This window comes from Camelina sativa, chromosome 4, assembly GCF_030686135.1.
Source record: "Camelina sativa cultivar CO46 ecotype springtype chromosome 4, ASM3068613v1".
Classification (NCBI taxonomy): domain Eukaryota; kingdom Viridiplantae; phylum Streptophyta; class Magnoliopsida; order Brassicales; family Brassicaceae; genus Camelina; species Camelina sativa.
The window spans coordinates 25,878,158-25,894,044 of record NC_141883.1 but is presented as its reverse complement, the minus strand read 5'-3'; the positions used below and the strand labels follow the sequence as shown (position 1 = coordinate 25,894,044).

Here is a 15,887-nt window from a genome sequence, read left to right as displayed (position 1 = left end):
ATACAACCAAAAAAAACACATAACTGTCACAGACTTTAAGGTAGGTAAAAGCCACAAAACTCTGACTAAAGACCGGAAAAAACACTGTAGATTCACGCCAATCATACCCTCAAAAGAATTACGACAAATGTGTGACGAAACGAATACTTGACCACTACTATAAAACAATGTCCGTAACATCAATCTTCATTACAGTCACTTGATTTCTACTACTTCGCTTCCTTTCTTTGAGGTGAAAAATGGAGAAAGCCAACGCTCGTTTAGCCGTTCTCTCTGCGCACTTGGAGGTGTCTGATACCGTGGGACTGGAACAAGATTTTCCGGCGATCGAGCCATGGTGCACATCGGCTCACACAAGTGCTGCACTGCATGGTTCCCTCAAGGGAAACTTGACCATCGTCGATGAACGTACTGGAAAGAAGTATCAAGTCCCAGTATCAGAGCATGGAACCGTGAAATCCGTTGATCTCAAGAAGGTATATATTACTTAACGACTTGTTATTCTGATCATCTGATTTGATTTGAAAAAATGAGTACACCGGTTCTTCACTGTCTCCCTTAATTAGTAGTACTCTGAAGAGATTCCATTTTTTTGTGTGTGTGTTGTGTGTGTGTTAAATGAGTTTGCATGCAGATAACGACAGGAAAAGGTGACAAGGGGATTAAGTTATACGATCCTGGTTATGTAAACACCGCTCCTGTTCGATCTTCAATTTCTACCATCAATGGAGATGAAGGAACCCTACGTTATAGGGGATACCCGATTGAAGAGTTGGCTGAGAAAAGTACTTTTACTGAGGTTACCTATCTCTTGAGTAAGTCTTGTTCAACTATCAGCTTCTTTTAGTTGTTAATAATATTTTAAGGCTTATAAACATATGAACAAGCAAATGTTTGATCAGTCTTTGCAAGTGAAACAGAGTTGATGTTTTAGTGCTCTAGTTTACTACCTTTACTTTTCTCGCAGTTTATGGGAATCTGCCTTCTCAAAGTCAGCTAGCTGATTGGGAGTATGCTATTTCTCAGAATTCAGTTGTGCCACAAGGAGTGTTGGTGAGTTTCTTCTACTCTTTCCTAGCTTTCTATGGATACTCGATCTGAGATTATTTCTGAATGCTTTTCACAGGATATCATACAGTGCATGCCTCATGAGGTACATCCAATAGGAGCTCTTGTCACTGGGATGAGTGCACTTTCCCACTTCTATCCTGAAGCAAATCCTTCTATTATGGTAAGTTTTACAATCCTGCTTTATTGATACTTATACTGTTAAGATCTTCTGAAAATGTTCTTCATGCCCGACCCGCTCTGCTTCACTTTTTGTTCTGTTTTTAATTTTTTGATGGAAACCCTCATTTGGTGCAGGGCCAAGGTATTTACAAGTCAAAACAACTTCGTGATAAACAGATTGTTCGTATTCTTGGACAGGTACTGTTGTGTCTGTTGATATGGTGCTTTAATCTACAACAAGATTTGTGAATTAAGTTATATAATATAACGTGACTACAGGCACCAACAATTGCAGTAACTGCTTATTTGAGGAAGTTAGGCATGCCTCCTGTTCAACCTTTGAGCAACCTTTCTTTTGGAGAGAATTTCCTCTATATGGTGAAATCAATGTACTTTACTCTCTGTCAACCCTCTTTGTTTTATTGAACACTTGCATTTGACTAGCTTCGAAAATCAAAACGCGGTATGTAACAGGATATAGTCTTTCATCTTCCATTTGATCACAGGGGCAATAGGTCTTACAGGCCTAATCCTCGGTTGGCTCGAGTGTTGGACATCATCTTCATCCTGCATGCTGAACATGAAATGAACTGCTCTACTGCTGCTGCTCGGCATCTTGCCTCTAGGTACTTATTTTATCACTGGTTAGAGATTCATTTGATGAGTCTGCTATATATGAGATAATTTTAGTAATAAGTTATGTGTTTATAATGTAGTGGTGTTGATGTGTATACCGCTGTTGCGGGAGGTGTTGGAGCCATTTATGGTCCACTTCATGGTGGTGCAGTTGAGGCTACTGTTAACATGTTAACAGAGATTGGGAGTGTTGAAAATATTCCGGGGTTCATCGAAAGCGTGAAGAATAGGTAACTCAATACTAAGACTACAAGTATATATCTGGATTGTGGTGCGTTGGTCCATTAAATGTTAAATTATTTACTTGCAGGAAGAGGATGTTGTTTGGTTTCGGACACCGCATTTACAGGAACTACGACCCGCGAGGAAAAATCGTTAAGAAACTGGCGAATGAAGTGTTCTCCATTGTTGGAAGGGAACCTCTGACTGAGGTACTTTAGAATCTTGTTTCTCACGTAACTCTCCCTAGTTGATGGTTTGTTTGAGTGATCCTTCTTATGTATTGTTGTTTAAGAAAGATTTGGTGGATGATGTATTCAGGTAGCAGATGCTCTAGAGAAGGCGGCACTCTCTGATGAATATTTCATTAAAAGAAAGCTTTACCCAAATGTCGATTTCTACACTGGATTGATCTATAGGTAAGTCATCGATGATGAGTCATATAAATCTATAGGTAAGTCATCGATGATGAGTCATATAACAAATTCTTGCTAACGAGATGTTCATACAATTGATTTTTTTCTTTAGCTGAATCTTTATATATATCTTGTGTTGGTAAATGAAACTGGGCAAAAATTAAACACAGGGCAATGGGAATCCCATCATCATTCATCGCAGCTGTGCGTATCGCTGGATACTTGGCACACTGGCGTGAGTCGTTAGATGATCCTGAGACTAAGATCATGAGACCCCAACAGGTAAAATTAATACACTATTTTGATATATCAATGACTTTTAAAAAAGTTGTTTGTCTCATCGGTAATTCTTTATACACTCTTTTGAAAGAACGAAATAATAGCCGCCATGGGGAACCATCGATACTACCTGCTCTGTTTCTTAAACGTGTGGACAGGCTTATCCGCAACCGGTTACTCTCTCTTCCAACTAATGGAAATCACTTGGACTACATGGCTTAGTGGTTAGCAACACGCTAATTCATGATCACAAGCTGTTCTTGTTTGTAGATTATTTGTTCTGTTTTAAACTTTAAATACTTTAAACACTTTAAACAAACACCTTAAGATTTTGTAGCACTTGATGTAAAAATGTTTTTATTCGAATAAATTTTACATTTTATTCAAAAAAAAAAAAAAAAAATTCTTTATACACACAGTAGATATATACACATTTTGATCGATCAATGAGTAAAAAAGTTCTTTTGGCTCATGCATCAATACGTTATGCATACATGGACTTTTTTTAAAAATCAAAGGGTTTTTCTTTCTTTTGACACACAGGTCTATAACGGAGTGTGGCTCAGGCACTACCAGCCACTGAGAGAAAGAGCCAAGTGATTCGGACTAAATCAGTTGGGTCAAGTTTCCATTTCGAATGCATTGAGAAGGCGTTAGCTGAGTCAAGTCTCTATCCTACTACCAATATTTATAAATCTGAGCCGGAGAGCAAAGTCAGTAGAACTCCATTGTATAAGATAAATGTGTGTGTATGTCTATAACTCTATATAAGTTGTGAAAATATATTTAAAAAAAAATATTAGTACTATATGTTGTTTAACGATGAAGTGATTAAACAGTTAACAAAAAGTAGAGACAACAAACAGAGCCGGCCCCAAGCACAGGCTGATGAAGCATGTGCGTGCGGCCCGGAAATTATATGTTATATTTCGGCCCTCAAATTCCAGAAAAGTGTCTTTAGTGTAGTGGTAAAGGTAAACTAAACTGTTTTTGTGATCGCCGGTTCGAACCATGTCACCGCCAATTTTTACGATTTTTTCTTTTCTTTCTTTGGTCCACTAAAAAACCAGCCTTAACAGAGTTTTGGGCTTGTGGCCCCAATATATTGTGCGACGGCTCTGACAACAAATCAGAAAGAGATGAGTAATTTGGGATACATCATACATGTGGACAAACAATAAGGGTCTTGTCAACAATTAATATGTATGGTTTTGTTTTCTCAGGAAATTAGTTCTCAAACAAAAACGGAACAAATCTAAAAGGAAACAAAACTAAAGCATCTATATCTAATTTCATAATTTCATTTAAGTTAAGAAATCTCATTTAGTTTCAGTTGTAAATCATCAAATCAAGAACTACCCCAAATCATATCCTAGAGTAGCACTTATTATTATTAGAACAAGTTCGCCGTCTAATAAAATGGGGCCCACAACGGGTCCAGATTTATTTTAAGACAGGAAAGTAGGCCCCACCATAAGCGATGAGCTGTAATAATTTTTTATTATTTAGTAGCAAAAAATAAAAAGGACCTTCATGTTTACAGTTAATTACAAAAACAGCCCCTTTTTCTTTCCTCCACGATCAGCGACGAGGTCGAATACGATCTTTCTCACTGCTCCAATCAAAATTTTCAATTTTCTCCAAAGCTCTCTCTGTCTTATTGTATCCAAATCAATCTCAGTGATTTACTTGTAAAGAAGTCGCCTCTTATTATAGTCTCTCTCTCTCTCTCTCCAGAGGCCCAGGTAATCTCATCATCCTCTCTAATCTCATCACTCTGTTTCCTATCATTTCTCTCTAGTTTAATTTCTATCAGAAGAATGCGATTGAAATCTGGGTTATTTATGTGTGTAACCCATTAACCCCACTTGATCAATTTTTGAGTCTCTGATCCAGATTTCATCTTCTCGTGATCTGGGTAACGATATCATCTTCAAAAGTCGTAGACTTTGATTCAATTTTACGTGGTGCTTCGAGAATTACACAATTCTTTTTAATCTAAAATTCTTAGACTATTGATATCAATCTGACAACATATGATTTGAAATCTGATGGATCTCTTTTATGGATCGTTCGCTATGACGATTATAGGGTGCTTACTTGGTTGATTTAACCTAAGATTTTCCAAAGTGAATCTTTTTTTTTTTCAATTCTGATTAGTAAAATCATAATTTACCAGATTTAACGTTTGATCTCTGTCGCCAATGATGAGTCTGTTTGTGTGTGTTGTTGTTTTAATGAGCAGAGAGAATTAATCTTATCTCCTTCCTTTGGCAGTAGTTTTGAAATATGGCTGGCCAAAACGCGCGTTTGAATGTGGTTCCCACTGTTACAATGCTTGGGGTTATGAAAGCTCGTCTTGTTGGAGCTACAAGAGGTCATGCTCTCCTCAAGAAGAAGAGTGATGCTTTGACTGTTCAGTTTAGGGCACTTCTCAAAAAAATCGTTACTGCAAAGGAATCCATGGGAGATATGATGAAGACATCCTCTTTTGCGCTTACTGAAGTAAAGTATGTCGCTGGCGAGAACGTCAAACATGTTGTCCTCGAGAACGTTAAAGAAGCTACGTTGAAGGTTCGTTCTCGGACAGAGAATATTGCTGGTGTGAAGCTTCCCAAGTTTGATCACTTCTCTGAAGGCGAGACCAAGAATGACTTGACCGGTTTAGCTAGAGGTGGTCAGCAGGTTCAAGCTTGCCGTGTGGCTTATGTGAAAGCCATTGAAGTTCTAGTTGAGCTCGCTTCCCTCCAGACTTCTTTCTTGACGCTTGATGAAGCTATCAAGACAACTAATCGCAGGGTCAACGCTTTGGAGAATGTGGTGAAGCCGAAGCTGGAGAATACAATCAGTTACATCAAGGGAGAGCTTGATGAGCTCGAGAGAGAGGATTTCTTCAGGTTGAAGAAGATTCAGGGATACAAGAGGAGGGAAGTCGAACGACAGGCAGCTAATGCTAAGGAATTTGCTGAGGATATGGTTCTTGAAGGAATCTCTATGCAGAGAGGGATTTCGATTAACGCTGCTCGTGACTTTCTTGCTGGCGGTGCAGAGAAGGATACAGACATTATTTTCTAAGGTGTGGGCTCTTTCGGTCCCTTTTGTGATTGCTCGGTTTCTGTTCTCGCTGTCATGCCTTCATTACTCTCTTCATCGTATTTATGTTTTCAAAATAAAATGGATTTCATGTAGATGACTTATTTGTATCATCTTGGATTGTGCTTTGCTACAATTTTCCTCAAGAGATTTGTGATTGTTACTCTTTTGGGTAATGATAATTCCCCTGTTTCCAAGACCAAGCAGATGTAGAATCTTTCTTGTGCTTTCCCGAGTAAAGTTACTGTTGGATTCTATCATTGGTTGGTTAAGCATAGCAAGATGAGAAAGGAAGGAACTTTATGAATCCCTTTTAGAAAGTAGGGAGATTTATTTCAAGTAACAAAGTGTTCATGAAGCTCGAACTGTAGCAATCTAAACTTCAATATTAATGGAGTGAAGAGGCTTTTGTGAACCTTCATAGAAATATATCGTAATCTTGGACCAAGTTTTTATGGTATTGATTCTTGTACATAACATTCAGTTTAAGATTTAGGTCATGGTTTGTGCATATGATACTTGTTCAGGAGACAAGACATGGCATCACATACTAGGACATATATTCCTTGCTTAGTTTATCAGCTTTTAGGGAATCATATAAGTGGAGAAAGAATAACTCAGTGCAAGAAAAGGAATATAGCTACGTTACAGTACAAAAGCTTTATCATATCTCTTATTTGGAACAAGAAAGCCATTCATTCTCAGCTATGAACAACAACAGAAATGGCTATTCTTCCGTTCCAAATCAACCCAATTATAGTTATGGTAGGGATACACGATCGTCGGGTTGGCGAGTTCCTGCTTTCTCTTCGCAGAACTCGTGGTCCAGGAGTAACTCAGTAAGTGAAGTTTTGTTCTTGTCGTCATATACACTCCTAGAGGGATGTTTTAGCCTCCTCATCGGTTTGATGTTTCGGTATCCTCTTTCAGACAGTTAACAGACGCTTGCTCGATGATCTTCCAGCCGCTTACTCAAATACAACGATTTCATCCACTGTGTACTTAAATCATCATCCTCTGTTTATTCCTGCTTTTGATTTTGTTTTATTAAAGTTTAGTTTATTAGATATTTCATCTTCAAGAAGTTGAAATATCATTGTTCTTGTCAGAGATTTAGTACCACCGTCACATACTCGACATCAGATTCCAATTCGTAACAGCAACAACCCACGAAGACAGCACCTCGAGGCACTAAGGCAAGCCGTTCACAACCAACCTGGTAGACGAGAGAACAGCTCAACATCATCATCATCACAAGTCCATGAAGAAGACGAGATCCTCAAACATCTAACAAAAGAGACATACAACCCTGTCAACCCAGCTCCAAAAAGCACTCTCCTCAGAAGCCTGAGCTTTTACTACAGAAACAAAACCCCGGGAAGCGAAAACGCAAGAAACAATCGAGATCTCCCAGGCGACGAAGAAGACAAGAGATGCTCCGTGTGTTTAGAAGACTTTGAACCCAAGGAAACAGTGATGCTCACTCCTTGCAAACACATGTTTCATGAAGAATGTATAGTTCCATGGTTAAAGAGCAAAGGACAGTGTCCTGTCTGTAGATTCGTCATACTGAAGCCGGCAAAACAAGACTCTTCTCCAACTAATGGATCAAACCCCGCGGGAGACATGAGAATGAACGATCTCTTCACATTGGAGCTACTCTCTGTGGTAAGAGCAATGGAAGAAACTTTCCTTTTTGGTTATCCTCGTCGCATGTAAAAATCTTTGTACCTCTTAAATAAACTACTCTGAATCCTCTCAAATGACATTACTTTTATTATTTCGTTTTTTTTTTTTTAATGAATCATATGAATCCACCATTGATACAACCTTTACAGTGGAAAAAAAAAAATTGTTTCTTTCTTTTCTTTTGGCTACACACACAAGACAGACACAAACTCATCTAGAACTATCACAGAAAGGAATGGCGCCAAAATCGCATCTACGATGTTGCTCCTCCGTGGAAACAGTCCCACGGCGAAAGACGGAGGCGCAATCAGGTAAATCACCGAGATCACCAAACAGAGACTCATCTTCCTCTCCGCTTACTGAAAAGCCTCTCTCTAGCGTTACGTCGAGAAAATTCGAAGAGCCACCAGATGATGATGAGATGGAGGCGTCGTAGAACCAACCAAACTCGCCTATTTCGCTGTAGCAGCCGCCTAAGAGCAACGGAGAGTCCACGTGGCTGAGGTCTAATCCAACCGGCGGTTCCTCTGCTGCGGCTACGGTTAGTTCCTCATCCTCCTCCTCCTCCTCTTCTTCGTATTCTTCCTCTTTCTTGGCGGTTTTGAGGACGACGGAGGAACGGTGGTGGTGGGATTTGTTGTTGGCGGCGGAGGAAGGGAAAGGGTGGTTGTGGTCGCAGGCGTAAGTAATCATGAGCTTTGAAGGGTCAACACGGCTTCTCTCCACCTGCTTCCTCGCCGGACACCCTTTTGAGCTACTACATCTGTAATATCCCCTGAAAACAAACAAAAGTGATACACATTTTTCCATGAAAAGACTCAAAACGTAATAAAATTTCAAACTTAATTACACCAAATACATAAATCATAGTTTTTTTTTTTGATTAGTAAAATTTCAAATGATAACTTCATAATGTAATTTTTTAGTATATTTTCCATAAATGTAACCTTAAGAAATGGTAATAAATGACAAATAGTATAATAATATTGGCACGTTAATCACGTACATATATATACTTATTTTTTTCCTTTTTGTGCGCATTACCTTTTGTGGGCTATTCACTTTAGAAATCAACAAGATCTACCGGTACTTTAATACTACTAGTATTTCACACATCCCCGAGGTTATCCAAAAGTATAAAATACTACTACTACTAAAACTTTAAGGGAACTAAAAAAAAATTTCAATTTAGAGTGAGTGACTCCCATCTAATTGTTCCTTAATCACAAAGTTTTTATAACATTAATAAAACCCCATCCTCTCCCAAAGATTAAGGAGGTGGCGCGTCAAAACCACGCGATATCGAACGCGTCCGTTTTTCACATGGTGCGTATGTTAGCCCAACCACCGTAAAGGCTAACGTACGCTTTTCCTCATTTCTAAAGCCGCCGCTAATTAAAACGACAAAAAAAAGAGTGTTTGTGTGTGTTTTGTAATAATACCTGGGATAAGGCGAGCCTTTGATCGGCTTTTGTCCGTATTTTCTCCAGGCCCATGAATCGAACGGTGGATATACTTCTCCTCTACTCTTAGATCCTTCCACGTCAGCTATCGGAACTGAGACAACTCTCTTCTCTACGTTCCTCCTACTAATTATCATACACAATTATTATTTTACATTTCCAGATCATTCTCTCTCTTTTTTTTTTAATATATATATATAAACAATTTGATAGAATATTTCACAAACCTTTTCTTTGGAGTTGGTTTCGAGATCTTCGTGTCTTCACAAGAAGAAGGAGATTCAGGAACGGCGTCGTTGTATGTCTCATCTTCTTCGTCGTCTGATTCTTGAATTGCTCCTCTACGGTGCATGATTCCGATTTTTTCTCCGGAACAGGATGTGTTTTTTTTCTTTCTTTCTGGTGCTGGTTGAGTTGAGAACCGGAGGGGGGGGGAGAGGGTGATTAAGAAGGTGATTAGTGAGAGGGTTTTTAATCCAATCTGATGTGATTATTATTATTCTCTACTACTTGTTTTTTGGGGACGTGCAGGCAAATATCAAAGGGGATTTATATTTGTATTATAATGTTTTTGGGTCATTGGTGTAAATTTTATTTGAATATAAAATATGACCAGTTGTTTTGTAGTGATATATTAGTTTATTTATTTTGAAAGGTTCTCTCTCTCTCTCTCTTCTCTCTCTTCTCTCTCCCGTGGATTTTATTATAATACACCATAAGGTTTTGCTATTCAAATGATTTCTTTAATTAGCTGGACATTTTGATTAAGTCCATGCATAATTATGCATATTTATATTATAATTATCCCTGCATCTGATCTATGTAGACTGTGATGTTTTCGTTTATGTTTTGGTTTCATTTAAAATTATGCTCATTTTTATAATATTACAAAATTAAGTTAGTTATACATTACAACCCATCTATATAACTCTTCTTAAATAAATGAAACCCGAATCAGAGATGTTATAATGAATTTTGTTTACGGTTAAAGTTTCTAAAATCAGACGTGAGTTCTTTTAAGCTGTCCTTAAACTATATATATCAGTTGATTTGGTCCGTTTCAATTTCCCAAAATGCATCATGTTGTGAACTTGACATGAAGACATAGGGACTACTATTTTTAATATGTTTATGATATATCCAGTTTGGACTAAATCTATAAGACTACTTACCTATTGAAAAATTAACGAAAGGTCATTTTCAAGACTTTTATGTACAAGTACAATGTTCTCTTTTCTCTGCTGAGCTTAGTTTTCACAGTTTGTTAATTTACTCTTTTCCTTCTCCCAATCTCACTTATTGGTTCTTCCGCTTAAGAATTTCTAGTTGGAGAAAAAAATTATGAAAAAAAGAGAGTAGAAGTTTACATATAGGAAGCTAGAAGTTACCAACAATGACAATATGACATTAATAAACTTTTAAATGAATATATTCGATATAACAATAGAAAAAGAGACGTGGTCCGTAATGATGAATCATATAGTCTTCTCAAAATTATGAATCTCTCATATCGAATAAGATAACACACTCGTTACCTATTGGTATTAAGTTTAAAAGAAAAAATAAACTATGAACCTCAAATTAGCAACGAAGTTACAACACTTTTATAGTTCTATGCAAAAAGATGTTTGGTTTTGTGTCTTGGCCCGTACCATCCAAACCCAATGGAAAGATGTTGTGAGATCTTTAACCAAGAAGTTTGCAGAGAGTAACATGTGCCCTTTAATTTCTATGGATAACAAAGATGTCACATTTGATGACGTTTGTTGAAGAAATTTGTTCAAGTAAAAGCTGCAACTCATTTTGGGATGAAAAATACCATGTCCTAAGAAACATAAACATAGATTTATTTATTTTTTGATAAAAAATGAACATTAATATATAACCCTAGGTCTAGAAATTATTTATAAAGGTATACAGAAATTTGGGCTGGAAATGGCTTATAATAAATATGTGTGTGATCAAGTCAAGATTCCTCCAGTCGTCATTAATAAAATTGTAAATCACTAATAGATAAAAACTATAAAAGCCTCTGTCATAATTAATAGTTTAATTACTCCATTATTGCCTCCAACTTTTGTCAGAAAGGAGCCAAATTTTTTATTTTCTGGTTGTATATAGGTTTTTGATTAGTTTATTATACGTAACGCGGGTTTACGCACATATGTATATATATGTTTGATTTGGTCATTTCTGATCATGATAATTAATGTCGAACCAATCAATAATTCGCTCGAATCTGATGCAACTGAGAATTGACAATGAAACATGATTGGATAATGTTTTTCATCTTTGTTAGTATGTTAAACAATGTACAAGTACAAGGTAATTTATAATCGACACGTCTTCTTAACATTAAAAAAGCGTAAATGCGCTTAGTCAAAAAGATTCTTCTTAAAACTGAATTTTCGCATTCGTTCGATAGCTAATTTTCACGTAACTTTATGCGTTTAACTGGTAAACTAACCAGTTAAAATGATGTTGTCTTTAATCTTATGTACCTAGAACACCGTAATGCGATCATAAAGTCATAACCCAATCAATAATAAAAGACGATTCAACAGTTCTCTCTTTGAAAATTTGACTGTAAAATATATAGAAAAACTTCAGAAATGTGAATGCAGATGAAACATCCCTTTGAAGGATCGTCTTCGATAATGTTGAATTAAGAGCCTTGTTTAACAACAACACGGTGTAGGGTTGACTTATAATCTTAAACAGAGAATGCTCATTACTTACTTTCTTCTGTCGAATAGTATTGAACATTCGTAGATCTACTTATCTCAGAATTGTGTATTAGACTTTTTAGTCAGCTTATATTTGTCCATAACGACGATAAAGATAGGCAAATATCTATATAAGGAAAATTCAAGTGTATGAAGATCAGAGAAACAAAACAAAACTGAGAAAATACTGATTCGAATTGAGGGGAAAGAAAAACAGATCATAGATCCCTTTGTTTGACATATCTGTTTTAACCGGTAATGTTCTGAGACTTGTTGAGAATGACTCCTTCGTATTTCACCTGGAACCATTTCATGGCATCATCTTTTGTCACTCTATGCTGAATTCCAACACGAGCCTTGCATCTTCTGCGACGTGCCACACGGTAACCAGGTCGCTCAAGAACAACATAGAAGTCCATACCGTAGATTCCAGTAGATGGATCATACCTAAGATGGAATCAAAATAAAACCCCCGCTTGGATCAACGGTTACACAAAGCCACTCTTTCTATGTTTAGTGTTAGAAAGATAAAGAAGAGACTTACTTGATACCCAAATCAATGTGCTCCTGAATACCAAAACCAAAGCAACCAGTGTCGCTAAAGTTCCTTCTCAAGAGTTCGTATTCTTTAACTTTCAGTCCACTCTCGAGAAGCTGCATTGCCTTCTCTCCCCTGACAGTGACGTAGCAAGCAATCTTCTCATTACGTCTGATACCAAAAGAACGAACAGTGTATCGAGCTGCAAAAGTCATAACATATTATGTCAGAACTCTCTTCATCATCATCGACAACAACAAAGTTATCTATCTACTAGAAGCTGATGATTACAAAGCTTCTCCAAGCAACCCATTAAAAACAGAGACGACAACTGATACCTACTGATTCTCACTACATATCTCATGAGGAATAACAACTACAAAATCACTAAATTGTTCCAAAGAACTACAAGATTAATTTAAACTTAGTTAAAAACTCACCTTTGGAGAAGACAGGAGTCTGACCACTCAATTGTTCCAACACCTACAAAATTAATCCAAAGAACTGATTCGAATCAAATCGAGCTCAATCGGGGGGAAAAAAAAGAAGAGAGAAATGAGGTTAAAGTAACAAAACCTTGGAGGCTCTGGTGAGACGATCTCCACTCTCACCGACGGAGATGTTGAGAACCAGCTTCTGCACTTTAATGTCCCTCATTGGGTTCGATAGCTTCTTCTCCGACGCCTGATTCAACGAAAAGAACTTAATCACCACATATTCACTTGAAAACATTTTTTTATTAAAAAAAAAAAAGAGAATTCAAAGAAGAAGAAATTACTCCGACGGACCATTTCGGATTAGGGTTGCGATAACTCTCCGGCCGACGGGAAAACACGAATCGGAAAAGAGGAAACGCAGAAGAAGCGGCAAAATATATATAAACCCTAGATCTATCTAATAGTTAAAGCCTCTAGGGTTCTAAGCCAATTTAGGAGTCCGCAATGACGCTTTTACCCTCCACCCTCCAACAGACGCGCACGTTACCCGCACGTGACCTTTTTGTTTGAGTTTCAATAGCATTATAATGGCCCAAGATCGGCCCATAGACAAAATTCACTTTATTTGATGATAAATTTATTAATTTCCATGTTTAATAACTCAAAAGTGTTTTTACATTAGTCTGTTTTTAAGCAAATCCAGTAGTACATAAAAAAGCCTTACATTTTCATGTCAAAAACAAAAAAGAGAAGCCTTACATTTTTTTGTTATCCTCTGTTTTATTGAGAACAGATGCTTGCTTTTTACCAGGCGAATTAGGAGACCTAGCCAAGCTAAAGCTACTGGAGCAGCCACTAAGCTTTGAAGCTGACCTACGGTTTCTCACTAATGGAACCAGTGACTGCACCACATCTGCCATTAATGGTCTGTAGTCAGCTTCTGCTTGAACACACATTGCTGCTATTGCTGCAACTTGAACCACTTCTTTTGTCGAGTACTGTCCTTCCAGTGTTGGATCCATTATGTCTACTACTTTCTCTCTATCAGCCAATTGAGGCAAAGCCTGTAGAAAAGGATAAGAGAAGTTATTAGAGCAAAAGACGAGAAGAAATGACATAAGAGCAGTCTTTGAAAGGAATGGTGTACCCAAGAGACAAGAACGCCTTCTCCTGTAGCTCTCTTCATATCTACTGGAACCCTACCGGTTAGTAACTCTAACAGGACCACACCGTAGCTATAGACATCTGATTTTGTTGTTAAGTGACCGGTTAATGCGTACCTGGACAAAGAAATTCAAAAACAATTGGTGTTATATTCGAGCTAATCAAGTTGAAGTGATGGAAGAACAATGAAATTGATTGAGTGGAAAACATACTCTGGAGCAACATATCCTTGTGTGCCTAATACACGGGTAGAAACGTGTCCACCAGCTTTATCTGATCCGACTTTGGCCAATCCAAAATCTGAAACTTTGGCGTTGAAGTTTCTGTCCAGCAGAATATTACTGCTCTTAAAGTCTCTGTGAATTACTGGGGGTGATACTTGTTCATGTAGATATTCCAAGCCTTTTGCAGCTTCCAGAGCTATTCTCATCCGAGTTTCCCAATCTAATCTCGGTGGGACAGAACCAGATCCTATATGCAATGAAAAATGAGAAAATTCTATATCAAATCCACAATGAGAACTCCAGATGCTATGTTCACCAATTAGTAACTATAAGACATTATCTAAGCATTCATGTCCCAAAATGCTATCACCCAAAGGATACGCATAGAAGTAAAAAAAGAGCCGCAACTACATTACCGGATCAATGAACTTACTGTTGTTAAGATAAAGGTGTTCCTGCAGACCACCATTTGCCATGAACTCATACACAAGCAGTTTGTGTCTATTGTCTGAGCAATAACCAAGAAGTGCCAACAAGTATGGTGAACGCAGACGGCTCAGTAACTCTACCTGTCACCAGATACAAAAAAATTGATCAATCGTTTTAAGTAACCAAAAACTCTACACAAACAGCAAAAGATCAAAGACTAAGCAAACTCAAAGAAACAAACCTCCATCTTGAATTCTTCTTCACCTTGCTTCCCTGCATGATCCATGAACTTGATAGCAACTTTTCTCCCATCGTTAAGCACACCGCGATAAACCAACCCAAACCCACCATGCCCAACCACATTAGACTTGCTAAATCCACCAGTCGCTGAATGCAATTGCTTAAAGGTGAAAATCTGCAATCCATTGTCAGTTAAATCTTGTACCTTTTGACAATCGCCTTTCTCCTCGCAATCAAACCCTAAAAAACATTCGATAGGTATTATTACAACAATAAATTCAATACTCAGATAAATAAATCGGACACTAATTGAAAAACCATCATCCAAAGATTCCTTAATTAGTAACAAATTTCAAGTTCCCAGTGAAAACAGAGTGCGTAAGAACAAGAAAATGCAGATAAAGATAAGAACTTTGCCAAAACTAATTGTGGGAGCTGCTTACTCTTGCTAATTCTGTGACGCTTAGAAACTTTGTTACGAATGTAGCAGTAGTAGCTAAAGGCGACGAACAAAGAAGAAAGAGCAAGACAAGCAAGAACCACAATGGACACAAGTGCAGCACGTTCTTTCTTTTGGTATGCTTCGTCTGTCTCCATTTTGTTTTGTCTCCCTTGAAAGAAGTAGTAGTAGCCTTTGTACTAGTTTCCAGAAATGGAAAAGAAAAGAAAAATTTGAAAACCCTAGAAATTGCCACTCAGAGAGGAGGAGGAGATGAAATTGAAACAGTAGAGGAATAAGCTAAAGCTTCGGGTTTCGTGAAAATTAGTCTTTTCTTGATTTTTGATTTTTGTGTATTTGTGTGTGTGTGAATGTCAGCTTCACTCCACTCTGACTCACTGTACTGTTTTGTTTTGTGGCGCGGGGAATAGTTGCAGGTATGTACGTATTCACCCGCAACTTTACAGTCTTTTCCCTTTAGTTTAATTTGGTACAGTTTAGTCCCCGAGTTGTTTTATATGGACCAAGCGTATCAAGGCCCATATTCGGATATAATAATCCATCCCAAAATTAAGCTTTGTTTATTTAGATTCCAAGTAATTATTTTTCTCTTCATAGTTTCCATTTAACACGGTACATAACTTATTTTAGAATCAATTTGATCA

General features: G+C 37.5%; 6 protein-coding genes across 11 annotated transcripts; 3 read left to right on the top strand and 3 right to left on the bottom strand.

Moving 5' to 3' along the window:
- Positions 1-136: 136 nt before the first annotated feature.
- On the top strand, positions 137-3,588 carry LOC104781787 (citrate synthase 1, peroxisomal). Of its 3 annotated transcripts, none has more exons than XM_019244872.2 (13): positions 137-476; positions 635-815; positions 968-1,053; positions 1,127-1,231; positions 1,366-1,428; positions 1,510-1,619; positions 1,737-1,856; positions 1,947-2,096; positions 2,177-2,297; positions 2,407-2,504; positions 2,672-2,783; positions 2,872-3,004; positions 3,324-3,588. In XM_019244872.2, the coding sequence occupies exons 1-13, from the start codon at positions 240-242 to the stop codon at positions 3,329-3,331; spliced, it is 1,524 nt and encodes a 507-aa protein (XP_019100417.1). In that variant the 5' UTR covers positions 137-239; the 3' UTR covers positions 3,332-3,588. The 3 variants fall into 3 exon arrangements, with proteins under 3 accessions (XP_019100417.1, XP_087367674.1, XP_019100418.1); XM_087511548.1 differs by having other exon boundaries at positions 159-476; positions 2,939-3,004; XM_019244873.2 differs by lacking the exon at positions 2,872-3,004 and having other exon boundaries at positions 159-476.
- Positions 3,589-4,312: 724 nt separating this feature from the next.
- Positions 4,313-6,076, top strand: LOC104781786 (V-type proton ATPase subunit D). Of its 2 annotated transcripts, none has more exons than XM_010506531.3 (2): positions 4,313-4,525; positions 5,061-6,076. In XM_010506531.3, the coding sequence occupies exon 2, from the start codon at positions 5,070-5,072 to the stop codon at positions 5,853-5,855; it is 786 nt and encodes a 261-aa protein (XP_010504833.1). In that variant the 5' UTR covers positions 4,313-4,525; positions 5,061-5,069; the 3' UTR covers positions 5,856-6,076. The 2 variants fall into 2 exon arrangements, with proteins under 2 accessions (XP_010504833.1, XP_010504832.1); XM_010506530.2 differs by having other exon boundaries at positions 5,058-6,076.
- A 446-nt stretch (positions 6,077-6,522) lies between these two features.
- LOC104781783 (uncharacterized) lies at positions 6,523-7,653 on the top strand. Of its 2 annotated transcripts, none has more exons than XM_010506526.3 (3): positions 6,523-6,712; positions 6,804-6,871; positions 6,983-7,653. In XM_010506526.3, the coding sequence occupies exons 1-3, from the start codon at positions 6,581-6,583 to the stop codon at positions 7,590-7,592; spliced, it is 810 nt and encodes a 269-aa protein (XP_010504828.2). In that variant the 5' UTR covers positions 6,523-6,580; the 3' UTR covers positions 7,593-7,653. The 2 variants fall into 2 exon arrangements, with proteins under 2 accessions (XP_010504828.2, XP_019100419.2); XM_019244874.2 differs by having other exon boundaries at positions 6,538-6,704.
- LOC104781784 (putative WRKY transcription factor 69) lies at positions 7,627-9,742 on the bottom strand. Of its 2 annotated transcripts, none has more exons than XM_010506528.3 (3): positions 9,253-9,742; positions 9,005-9,151; positions 7,627-8,337 (listed from the first exon to the last, which is right to left on the bottom strand). In XM_010506528.3, the coding sequence occupies exons 1-3, from the start codon at positions 9,375-9,377 to the stop codon at positions 7,773-7,775; spliced, it is 837 nt and encodes a 278-aa protein (XP_010504830.2). In that variant the 5' UTR covers positions 9,378-9,742; the 3' UTR covers positions 7,627-7,772. The 2 variants fall into 2 exon arrangements, with proteins under 2 accessions (XP_010504830.2, XP_010504831.2); XM_010506529.3 differs by having other exon boundaries at positions 9,005-9,148; positions 9,253-9,681.
- Positions 9,743-11,865: 2,123 nt separating this feature from the next.
- On the bottom strand, positions 11,866-13,258 carry LOC104781782 (large ribosomal subunit protein uL5z). The gene is made up of 5 exons (XM_010506525.3): positions 13,078-13,258; positions 12,866-12,973; positions 12,730-12,772; positions 12,296-12,491; positions 11,866-12,198 (listed from the first exon to the last, which is right to left on the bottom strand). The coding sequence occupies exons 1-5, from the start codon at positions 13,078-13,080 to the stop codon at positions 12,000-12,002; spliced, it is 549 nt and encodes a 182-aa protein (XP_010504827.1). The 5' UTR covers positions 13,081-13,258; the 3' UTR covers positions 11,866-11,999.
- An 88-nt stretch (positions 13,259-13,346) lies between these two features.
- On the bottom strand, positions 13,347-15,706 carry LOC104781781 (putative serine/threonine-protein kinase PBL7). Its single transcript, XM_010506524.3, has 6 exons — positions 15,227-15,706; positions 14,785-15,023; positions 14,548-14,683; positions 14,103-14,361; positions 13,874-14,006; positions 13,347-13,790 (listed from the first exon to the last, which is right to left on the bottom strand). Exons 1-6 carry the CDS (start codon positions 15,378-15,380, stop codon positions 13,482-13,484), a joined length of 1,230 nt encoding a protein of 409 aa, XP_010504826.1. The 5' UTR covers positions 15,381-15,706; the 3' UTR covers positions 13,347-13,481.
- Between the last annotated feature and the right edge of the window lie 181 nt (positions 15,707-15,887).